Genomic DNA, 12,773 nt, shown 5'->3' with positions numbered 1-12,773 from the left:
CTTTCATTATTATTTAGTCATTTATATATTTGTACTATCATTTCTATAATTTATTATGGTCCCTTTTGTCTTCATCCCTGACTTCAGACTGTTGGTCATCACAACTACATAAGTGTCATCATGGATGTATTAAGCAATCTCCTAACTCCCTCTTTCATGTAGAATTCAGGACCAAACACCACAGTGTGCAATGGGAAAACTCAGAATAGGCCTATTTCATACTTTCAAGTCCAGTGAACCTCTACAGAGGACAAGAACAGAAACCCAAGCACAGCAATCTAAGGTTATGTAGTTACTGGATCTAAAAATCTATTAATGATTTTTTATGCCATCTCAAAATAATGTGAAGAGAGTGGACTTTGGAGGAAAATCTGTAGGCTGATCAGCAATCCACCCCTCACTGATCAGCCTCACCTCAGAGGAGGTGGGACTCAGCCATTCTGCATCTTGGTTCACCAGCTGACAAGCCTCATAAAATATATGTTCTTTGCTTGTTTATCTTTGAACCTCTCCAGCTCTTACAGAGAGTCATAGCCAAATCAGCTGCTTAGCTGAATTACAATTAATTATAAAATTAATTAACTGAATTACAATTAATTATAAAATAGGCAACAGCAAAAACTCCTTCCCTGCTTTCCATTAATTAATCAATTAAAATTTTTGACTTAGTGTTTGTGCTGCCGCAGGCACTGTCATAGGCACTGAGGTTATAATGACAACCAGGAAGGACAGGGGTCTGTCCCTGCAGAGCTTGGTCTACAAGAGACCAACATTACACAGCTAATAACTTTGTCAAGCTGCTAAGACAGCAGAAAAACAACAGGACTCTATGAAAGAGAAGGGGACTTCTGGAGGGCTGTTAGCACAATACCTACTATATGCAGCATGAGGCTGTCACCCATCCTCACCTTCAAGTCTCTGTATACAACGAACCGATTATGCATGTGTTCCAGCCCCAGGATGATTTCAGTGGCATAAAATCGCATCTCTGTCTCCGAAAACACCCCATGCTGTGAAAGGTGATAGTGCAAATCGCCCCCTGGCATCAGAGAAGCAGAATGAATTCAAACATGTTAATTTATAGGAAACAAACATGGTAATCATCCCAAATAGTCAGGATGCAGTAGAAAAAGGTGAACTATGCTTCTGCTTTGTCAAAATACCTATTTTTGATTTCTGCAGTTTGGCAAAACACTTTAACCATTAGAAACATAACCATTGAGAAGTCTTAAATGCAACAATGTGAGGGACGATACAACAAAACAGAGCCACCATACTCAGGTTGGCAGCTCAGCTCCCAGATACCCCATCACAAGGAGGAACTAGCTAACCTGCTCTGATTTCTGAAATCCTGTCTAATAACTGAAACAACCTATGGAGTGATCCACCAGATGGCTTAGCAATGGGCTCTGTGGACAGAGAAAAAATAAAAAAAACAAAAACCAGTCATATGGATAGACATTTCCTAAAGCATATACAGTAAAATTTTAATTGGTAAAATGCAAGTAGTGGGTATTTGGGTGTCCCAGTAAAATTATTTCAACTTTGCTATGTTTGAAATTCTTCATAATAAAATGTTGGGAAAAGCAAATAATCATACAGCCTTAAGTTACAGAGAGAAAATGCCACCAACAGGGTAAGGGGCTGCTTTTATTAACTACAAGGGAAAAGCCTCTACTGATTTATAAAAGTTAATGTGTCCAACTTTACTGCTCTTACTTTGACAGGTATCATCCCTCTCCACACACACATATTCCTGAAGAACCACCACCAGATCAATATGTAAAAGATTTCCAGCATCCCAGAAAGCTCTCTGGTGCCCGTTCTAGTCAATACTTGAGCCCCCAGCCCCTGGTCAGGCAAAGGTAACTCTTCTTCTCTCTCCCACCATCAGTGTTGCCTGTTCCGACAGTCACATAATCAGGATCATATAGGATATATGTTGCTGTGTCTGTCTTCTTTTGCTCATTATTATGTCCATGAAATTCCTTCATGTTTTTATATAGATCTGGTTTTAAATCAATCACTCAAAAAATAACAAGACTTCAAGTGAACTTCAAAAAAACTAAGCATTTGAGTTGCTGAATTGTATGCCTTTTTATTTCAGCTCTTGTTACATAAACACACACACACAAAACACTTTGAATGTATACCATGTTACTTTCTAGTATTAGAAAACTACTTTTCTAGCTGAACATTTTCCAGCATTCTCAAGGTCATTTCTCACCGTGTAAAAAATCAGGGTACAGTACTGCAGATTTAGAAGATACAGAAGGTTGGACTAAAATGTGTACTGGCTCAAAGTCAGTCATTCAAAGTTGGCTTTTAAATACATTTCTATCTTTGGACTGTATTCTTATGAAGTATTTCATTCCTAAAAGTTGAGGACCAGGAAATAAGCTAATTAAAGATCTAGGCCAGCTGCATTCCAGAAAATGAAGTATCACTGAAAGTATTTTATGAGAATCTTTTCTAGAAAATCTAACTTCCTGGGGAAAAACTGGGAGGCTCAGAGGGAAGTTGAAGTGAATATTTTAAAATGAATTTTAATGGAAAATTGAAAGATAAATTGAAGGGTCATCCTTCAGGGAGAACTTAAATATGTGAAAGACCCAAACTGCCAGTCTGTCTAGATTAATGCATGCTAAGATTTAACATCATGGCAAAGTCTTTCAATGTATTCGGACTTCCCAAGTTTTGCTTACCGTTCATCAGATCCAGGATGAAGCAGAGTTTATCTGGAGTATGGAAGGCATAGGTCATACAAACAATGAAAGGACAGTCCTAGAGCAAAAAAACAAATGTTTTTAAGAAGAGTAAAAGCTGTCCTGAAAAGCACACCTGCCACCAAACACTGCGCTGTGAATTTGTATCTATGCCAGTGCCCCATGCATTGAGCACAGACACCTTACATGTTAACTTCAAAAGTCACAGTAAACGGATCTGGTTACATGATAGAATGCAAAGAGACATATTAATAATTGGGGCAGATGAATTTGAAGGTCCTTTCTCACTCAAATTCAATCATGATTCTATTCTTATTACATACTCTTCAAAAGACTGAATTCTACTGAAAACTGTTACTGTCTTGCAAATGTTTTTGTTGGTCAACGTTTTGTGGTTCTACCTGGTCAAATATCCATTTCAATCTCTGCTTCTGAAGTTGGAAGAACCCTACCACAGAGAGGGAGAGAATGTCATCTGTGTGATTATTCTGAAATACTGAGAATAAAAATGGAATTAAATTAGCTTTTGAAAGTGGAAAAATACACCATCATCAGGGATTAAATAACACGATTGTAAAGTTTTCAATTTTCCCCTAATTAATCTATAGAATCCATGCAATTTTAATTCAAATGAAAATTGGGGCTGGCCATTGGCTCAGTTGGTTAGAGCACAGCCTTGTAACACCAAGGTCAAGGGTTCAGTTTCCCATACTGACCAGTTGCCCAAAAAATTAAAAAATTTAAACAATAAAATGAAAATTGACAAGCTGATTATGTATGGAAATGTAAACAGCCAAGAAAAGTTCAGATACTCTTGAAGATAAAACAGGAAAACTTAGAATGCCATATTTTAAGACTTACTATAAAGCACCAGTAACTCAGACAGTGTAATATTAGCCAAAGTGCAGACAAATAGATCAATGGAACAGAAGATAGAATCGTAAAACAGAACCACAGATAAATGGTAACTTGATCTGTGACTGAGGTAACAGAACAGGGCAGGAAGAAAGGATGGCCTTTCAATCAATGGTAGTGGAGGGATTAGATATCTGTATAATAAAATATGAACCTTGACCCCTACCTCACACCATAGACTAAGGTCACTTCCAATTGATGTAGACCTAAATGTGAAAGAAAAACAAAAAAACTTCTAGAGGAAAACAAAAAAGAATATCTTCATGATCTTAGAGTAAGTAAAGATTTCTTAAACAGGCCACAAAAAACACTAACAACAAAAATATGGATAAATTAGACCAAAATAAAATTAAGAACTTTTGTTCATCAGAAGACACCATTAAGAGAGTAAAAAGACAAGCTGCAGAATGGAATATTTACAATTCATACATATACAAAGGACTTATATCTTGAATATATAAAGAACTCTTATGAATCAATAAAGAAAAAGGCAAACAATCCAATAGAAAAATGGTACAAAAAAATTATATAAGCATTTCACACAAGAGGATACCATAAGGTTCACAAGCCTATGAACAGATGTTCAACCTCAGGTGTCTCCAAGGAAAGGCAAATTAAAACCACATCACCTTATCACTAAATGCCACAGGAATGGCTATAATTAAAAAGACTGACAATACCAAGTGTTGGGAAGGTATGGAGTGAATGGAACTTTCATACATGGCTATTGGGAGTAGACAACAATGACTTTAGCAAACTGTTGGATGGTATCTTCTAAGCTTGAACATCACAAAGCTACTCCACTCAGAGGTTGATACCTAACAGCAATCTGTACTTTTGTGCACCAAGAGACCCGCACAAGAATATCCATAATGGCACTACTCAAAATAGCCCAAATCAGAAAATAACCCAAATTTCTATCAACAGTAGAATGGATAAAGTGTGGTATATTTATACAATGGAATACTATAGAGCAGGAATCAGCAAATGTTTTCTGCAAAGGCCTAAACCTTTTATTTTAGACTTTGCAGGTCACACTCAGTCTCGATCATCAATTTTCTTTACAATTCTTTAAAAATGTAAAAACCATTCTTAGTTCATGGGCTGTACAAAATAAAGCCACAAGCTGGAGGTGGTCCCCAGGCCACACATAGCTCGCTGATCCCTGCTGTATGGCTATAAGAACAAGACATTGCTATGTGCAACAGCACAGATGAATGTTACAAATAATACCCAGTGAGAGAAATGAGACACAAAAGAGTAGATCTATATAAGGTTCAAACACAGGTAGAGCTAAATTACGGTGTTACAAATCTAGAGAGCAGTTAGCTTGGGTGTGGGGTTAGTGACAGACAGGGCACTCCTGGAAGACTGGTCACTTTCTATCTCTTGATCTGGGTGCTGCAGACATGCATGTGATCCCTTGTGTAAACTCATCAGTGTCATGCTAGAACTGTAACTAGATCTAGTTAGATTCTTTACATATAATGTATACTTGCCACTAAACCCATTCAAATAGAAAAATGGCTTGGACTATCTACATCTACTTTCTTAACAGACACAGCAAACTTAAATTCCAAATAAACTGTTCAAATTTCAATATAATAAACAAAATTTGCATTGTTAAAACCTTATATTAAGGGAAGACAGATAATTTTGAGTTAACACATTCCTATATACTAAAGAATCATGAACTTGAACTCAATTTCCATAAATCTCCCAGAGAAAATTACTCCAGAATGAATTACAAAATTCATCTTATGGTTACCTAGCTTTCCTTGGAGTTCTGTTGAGACAGTGAAAGCATTTACTAATGTCAAGATTTATTTTGCCTCAGATAGGTAAAATTCAGGTGCTATCCTTTTTCTGTTAAAAGACCTGTGGCCTTTCTGGTAGGCAGTGCCCTATTTGGAACCAGACCTTTCCATCAGCCTGCTGATGCTGGCTGTCTCATTCTGCTCCAAATATCATGCTCTTTCCTAAATGGGATTTCCCACACACTCTTGTTCCTGGTCTGATGAGCAGAAAAGTAGGTGGACCCAGAACTCAGTAAAGCGAGGGTGTTTCCACCTTGAGCTGGGTACCACACCCACTTCACCAGAAGGACAAGCAGACCCTTCCAAAGGGGATTTCTGAACATGAGGGTATATGATCCTTCTAATGAAGGCCCTGAGAAAAGAGCAAAAGGTTAGAGTCTCCTTAATATTATGTTATCAAGATGGGACATGCATTTTAGATTTAAAATCATAAGCTATCCAAGTAGGAAGGGCTCTTTAAAATAATCACCAGATCTGACTTCTTTATTTTAAAGAGAAGGAAACTAAGTACCCCTGTCCTTCCCTTGCCCCCCGCCCCAAAAAGGGAAATGACTTGCCTGAGGTCACAAAGAAATTTGGTAGCCAGCCAAGATTCAAATCCCATATCTCTTAACCCTCTCCAGAGTTCTTCTCTCTGTGTTATGCTGCCTATAAAGGCAAGGTTTCTCTAGCAATTGACAAAGATTCTTTCCTTGACCAAACTCTGGCCCTCTTTTTAACTAGGCCTCAACCTTGACCTACAAAGACTTGAACAAACTCTAACATAGTTTTGAACAGCTCAAGACTGCATCCCTAGGATGATCCTAAACCCCCTTGACGTACCTGCCTGAGAAAACTCAAGGCTGCCAAATGAATTTACTCTTTATTCCAGCCAACACCTGAATATAAGGTCCCTGTCTCCCAGCCTTTGCAGGAGGGCAGGAGCCTAATTTCCATAAGCACCAGTTAGCAAACTCAGATAGGGTTCACATGGACGAAGGCCCCCTTCCCACTTTTTATAATTTTTCACTTCCCTTACTCTGCTCAAGGCCCTGCAGTCTACGCCTACCCCCATTCTCCCTTTAAAACACCCAGTCCCCTCTGCACAAGTCTGAATGTCAGTGGTTACTGAATAAAATCTGTTTTCACTGCTTTAACTAATGTCTGGCTGTATTTGCCTTTGATACAGTGTAAAATAAATGTGCAGTTAAGGAAATAAGATTGGGTTACCTCTACAGAACCCATCAGCTACAATCCCTCATCTCTCAAGGTGCTGAGCAGACACTACAATGAGTCTCATGTGGAGACTGTGACACAAAGAACCAAATACTGACCAATATGCAACAATAGGTGCCAATCTAATGAATGGTGTTGAAACAGTTCCAAGGATAATTATAGTTAAGAAGATCTGCCTTGATTACAAATCAGAGGTAAATAAGAGCTAGTGGATTTTCAGAGGCAAACCCTTAAGTAAAGCTCCTGAGCAAGGAACTACCTTCTTTGCTTTCCTAACAGTAGTGAGCAAAATAGCTTGCATTTTGCATTTTGCAGGAACTCTCCATAAAATTTTGATCAAATAGGACCATGAAATATTTCTTTAACAAAATTTTCCACACTGTAGTCAGAGCAATCTTTTCAAAGTTCAAGGCTTATCATGCTGTCTTCCGACTTGAAAAAACACTTTGCTTCTGTCTGCGGTAAGATTTTCTAAGATCCTCAATAATGGCCTAGAAAGATCTTTATGGTCTGGTCTGGCCTGTCTCTGTCCAGTTCGTCTTGCACCGTCACCCCATCACGTCAGAGCCTTGCTATGGTGCCCTTGCTGAATTCCTCAAACCTTGTGTGCTTGGGGCACAGGCACATGTAGCACCTCCCCAGGTCACTGTGACTCTGGGGAGCACTCACTGACATCTCTACCCTGCTGAATGCCCTCAAGCACCATGTGCCTGTTTTTCTCAGCTCATGCCGCATGTCTCAATTATCTACACATTTTAGTGATTATTTGAATAATATTACCTTTTCCCATTCTATGCAGCTCTGTAAAAGCAAAAGCCAAAGTCAGATTTTGGGACCCCCAGCTTGTAGCCGAGATCTGATGCAATCTAGGCATTCAACTACGGTTCAAGGCATGATCAAGTAGCACATCTGTTGAACCTAAATGGCTTCTTTAATGAACTTGCTGACTACGCTTATTAGCTACGAACACATTTATCCTGGTTCTCAAACATGCATATTCCAAGAATTACAAAAGAAAACTGAGAATGATACTTCCTACTATCTCTTTGAGGGGTGAGGGGTAGTCATACTCAACTTGAGACTGAACAAAAGACACTAAAAATAAAAATAAAAATAAACTTCCAGTAAAAAGAAAACCATGGCAAGTGACTGCAGTTCAATTTCATTCCAACACCACAGGAAATCCTGTTAACACAGGCTGATCTAAAGCTTCATCTAATGAGGTTATTTTAAACTAAGGATTATGAAAAATCTACAAAATGTGATGATTGATTAGCAAAAACAATTCCAAATAACTTTACTATAACTCTCTTGGTTAAGTTATACATTTATAAATTTTATAAACCTCATATAGTTTTGGTATTTGAATTCAAAATATAAATAATTCTTTTAAATTAATTCAAAGTAATAGCCTGATATAACTCCAGTTTTTTAATTATTCCCTTAGAGTTAGACCAGTAAGGAATTATACAACTACTTAACCATATTTCCCCACATCTGAATTAAATAAATATAGAAATACTACATGAAAACTGTACTTACATTTTTCCAACATTAAAACATTTTTATAGGCTTTTTCAAGAATCAATGTCCAAGGCTTTCATATAAGTCATTAAAATTGATATTTCAATAACCACTTATAATCTTCAGTAAGCACATCTATGTTTGAAATTTAGGACAGAGACATTTCCAATAGAAATTAGAAGCCAATACCATTCACACAAATTCCAACACAGTGTGCAGGCTGCTTAGTTTCCACTCCAATCAATTAAAAATTTGGACACACACTCAGAATGACTCTTATTTGAAATGCTTAATGCCCATATACTGGAAAAAGAGGCACATAATTAGAAATGATTTATAGCTATGGAGTTTTCATTTGTTACACTTTAGCTAAATTATGCTATCCTTTTGCTTCAATAGCAAATAGACTTTCTAGAAGTACTTAAAACTAACACTAGAATAATGTACGGGTACTTTACAAAGTTCATGGAAAGATTTGTATTATCTTTTAATTATATTTTTCTTCAAACTCTTTGAAGTACCCTCATATAAATCATAATACAGTAAATAAAGGTAACAAACAAAAAACACCTAGCCTATAAAATGATATAAGAAAAGAGCACTGGCCAGAGAGTCCACAGACTTTGGACATGGAAATTAACCCTCAAGGTCTCAGATTCCCCACTTGCTAGTTGAAAGGGATTCTTTGATTAGCCATTAAAATTTGGCACAAATGAACTTATTTAGAATTCACCTATGATATTTAGAAGTCCCCCATACATCTCACTGTGTATAAACCTCCCTGGCTTGGGCTTTTAACATTAAATTCACGTGTGAGCTACACAGTAAGAGTCCGGCTAGTCCACGCTCATCCCCTACCTGTCCTTCTCTGTCCTGACTCCCTGACCGACTCTGAACACTGGTTGACAGCTCTTCCGGTACACACATGCATGCACAGGTTTCTTGGAGGGAAGACTTTTCTGGACATGTCTTCATGTACAGTGCCATTTGTACAGATAAATAAATGTCCAGGTTTTGATCATAGTTCATACCATTAATGAAAAAAGAAATCAGAATGGGAAGCTGTGTTGTAAAAAGACACACGGTAAAAGCTTGTTTTTACATGTGTTGAGCTAAAAATGATAGCTTTGGCATACAGATAAAATATCTAGTGAGCAGAAATATAATGCTGGGATGGAAAGGATCAAAGGGCACGGTAGGTGCAGAGTAGCAGGTGCCGAGAAGATGAAGTCCCCCACCAATGAACAGCTGGCTAGGGACCACACCAAAAGGACAATTCAGATTTGATTAACCCAGGTTGCTTCCTCTCTCTTTGCTTACAAAAAGCACAAGCTACTTTTCCATTACTTTTTTCTCTCAAGATTAGTCCTTCTTCTCAGTCATATAGTCAATTCTGAACTACATTCAAGTGTTTTTTCATTATGATTATTTTCTACCAGCTCTGCTACCATTTTTGGCAAAGAAAGACATCAAGGGCAAACGAATAGGTACTAAAGGGAGAAGTAGTGGTTGTGTATAACAAAGGTTGCTAGTGCCTTTCTAACTTGCAAAATCAATTAAGAGATAATATCAAATTCAGTCAGCCAGAAAAAAATAAATTGTCCTGTTATAAAACAAATTTTAAAAAGCAATGCTTGAAATTTTGAATACTCACTCCTGTACTGACAAGAGACAGCATAACCCTTTCATTTAAGGCTAACGTTTCTCCTTGTTTCATCTTGATCCTCTTCTTATCTAAGCATTTCATTGCATACCTAGAGACAGAAATATTATTTAAAAATCTATACTTCAAATACATCCAGACTGATTTAAACAATACACATCATACTGGAGAAAGTTTCTAAACATGTAGGCAATGTTTAAAAGAAGCAAAATGGCACCCTGGTGCCAGGCAAGAGATATTTTTATTTTTCATATATTATGGGAAAAAAAGTCAAGCAATACTTAAGATATTTCTATTATTCCATGGATAGAAGTCCCAATTAAATAAAGTATCAAGTAGATGAATATCAAGAAATTCAGTGAAATAAGTTTTGTGTATTGCTGCTGCCTAGTACTACTAGGGGGTGGGGGGAGCAAACATCATATTCAGCAGGTAGGAACTGTAAGTTCATCAGTGGTCAAGTTTTCATAATACTCTAAAACAGTGATAATCAACAAAATGGGAAGGGAAAGCATGCATTCAAATGAGCATGTCCTAAAATGTTATTTTACTGATTTGTTTTTAATTTTGATTAGAGTATTCTGATTAAAGTATTATGATATTTCAAATAAGAAGAATAAGATAGATACAGATACAGATACAGATACAGATACAGATACAGATATAGATATAGATATAGATAGAGATAGAGATATAATCTCACTGGTTAAAGTTAATTGATAAGAACCAGTTGACAACTTAAGACTTCTGAAACTTGGAACAAACACATTAACAAAATGTAGACAAGTTATTTGGCATACTCTATAATCATAGATTAAAGAAAATAATGTATTTTCAGTAGGACAACAGAAGGCTAACAGAGAATTTTTGCAAGTGTTTTTACAAGTGTTTCAGGGGCTAAAAATTCTGTGTGAGAATATAAAAATTCCCAGTTAATGGACTATTCATATAGCCTAGGTACACATGTGGACAGTTGTCTTAGCATGCTATGTCTTTATTTAGAAGAGAATGTCTCCCTTCTGCAAAGCAAAGAATTCTTTGAACTGTGATCACCTGGGAGGCTGAACGTTAACATGCACCCAGTTGTCAGGAGTCGCTTCTTATTCATCTCTACCCCCTGGCTCCTTGCCCACGGCCTTATCCATGGTGGGCATGTGACACAAGGTCATTGTTTAACTTCCTGTTTAGTCCTAAGAGGTGGAGGTTCCAGCTTACTGTTGTCATTTACCTGGCTTGACAAAATACAGACTATTTCTTTTGGAGGTAAATTACTTCAAACATGAGATCATAAGCTTCCACATTTCTATACAGGGATTTTCTTTTGAAGCAAACATAAAATCCTCTTAATAGTTCCAGTAAAATAAATGAGCATAGAAAGCTTACATTTTGTTTTGGTGATGGGGAGCATTAATCAGCTACAATGTATATCGACAAAATAAAATTAAAAAAAAAAAAAAAAAAAAAAAAAAAGAAAGCTTACATTTTTCCAGTGTCTGCTTTCCTGCAACCATATACTTCACCAAATCCTCCTCGGCCAATAATCCTATGTACACTGAAATCATTCATGGTCAACTATGAAATCAAAATACAAAGGAAAACAAAAAATTACATAAGACTATGTTGCTATAAAGATTTCCCATGCAACACATATCCAGTTTCTGATCTAGGGATCTACCCTGTCCTTACGCTGAAAGATGAGATGCACCAGGGTGGCCAGGCTTTCTAGAACCTCCTTCTGCTCTACCTCCAAAGTAAGAAAGGCACAAAAAGGAGGCAAGTGGGAAGAGGAGAGAGTGGGAACCAAGTAAGCTAGATTGATTTTCCACTCTTAAAAATCTTAGATAGTAAGACGTATACCTTGAATACAACAGAGTGTAAAATTTCTGGTAAAATGAAAAGTAGCCTCAGCTATTCTGAAACCTAAAGTTTGGGAATAACCCAACCATTCCAGGAACTGTCATGATAGAAAAGTAAGAATCCATATTTTCGTAACAGTGGGCCATATGATCAGAAAGCCCAACAGATGCAGGCCATGTGAACTTTTTATTGAAAAATCAGTGAATAGAGAGGACTCATGCTGGGCATGTGAGCATGAAACAAGACTAAATGTGAGGAAAGGACATACAGAGGCTTTATTCATAGGCACTCTCCCTTTGTCAATAATATCTCAGTAATGCCCCGTTTCATATGCAGTTTTAATAGCGTTCAGTGGTACAAAGACAGATAGTGAATCCTACGTTCATGGTAAGAAGCCCGCAGACAATAGCAAATGCTTAATAATTTATGTATCCTGGCAAATTAAGCATGTGAATCTTTCCCCTAAACAACCCTTAAAACATCATGTCTGCATCCTATCAGCCTGCATCGGGCCCATAGAATGCACGTTTGATGCTCAGAGCCCACGAGGACCTAGGTCTGCTGAAGAAGCAGAAGCATAACAAAGATCCAGAGCAGATATAGGGGATTTTAAAAATGTATGTTATTGCTTCTTGCTTCTCAGTCCTGCCAGGAAATATGACGGAAAGGGGAGGTTAAAAACAAAACAAAAACTCCTTCCAACAGTAGGAAGTACTTTGACAGTACCGGTCAAGTAAAAAACTAAAAGGAAAAAGAAAAAAAAAAAGTCCACTCGATTCTTCTGTCCAGTTGCAAGCCTATGTGAAGGCAGAATTGACAGAGCAGATAAGAGAGGCTATACAGAGAAATGTGCATCCTTAAAGTGAAGAAAAGATTATGCCTTGGAATTACTGGCATTGAACACTAAAAGAAGATGAAACACTACGGAAATGCATGTTAGAAAGTGGTCTGTATTTGAAGACTGCTTTTGTCATTCTCAAAATGATAAAAAAGAAAATGAAACCTTGGTCTGGTAAAAGATGTCATCATTTTTATTATTACATCCAATTTTTATTA

The 12,773-nt window shown here is 37.1% G+C and overlaps 1 protein-coding gene across 1 annotated transcript in view; it reads right to left on the bottom strand.

The window, feature by feature from the left end:
* GRK3 (G protein-coupled receptor kinase 3) overlaps window positions 1–12,773 on the bottom strand; it is a 138,098-nt gene that overhangs the window by 39,538 nt on the left and 85,787 nt on the right. The window contains exons 8-11 of the mRNA XM_063086772.1: window positions 11,341–11,432; window positions 9,852–9,951; window positions 2,706–2,784; window positions 909–1,039 (exon numbers count right to left, since the gene is read on the bottom strand). Coding sequence (XP_062942842.1) covers window positions 909–1,039; window positions 2,706–2,784; window positions 9,852–9,951; window positions 11,341–11,432 — 402 coding nt within the window. The remainder of the gene's footprint in view (window positions 1–908; window positions 1,040–2,705; window positions 2,785–9,851; window positions 9,952–11,340; window positions 11,433–12,773) is intronic.

Source organism: Cynocephalus volans, chromosome 2 (assembly GCF_027409185.1).
Source record: "Cynocephalus volans isolate mCynVol1 chromosome 2, mCynVol1.pri, whole genome shotgun sequence".
NCBI lineage: Eukaryota > Metazoa > Chordata > Mammalia > Dermoptera > Cynocephalidae > Cynocephalus > Cynocephalus volans.
The sequence above is the reverse complement of the archived record's forward strand: the minus strand, read 5'-3'. Positions and strand labels throughout refer to the sequence as shown.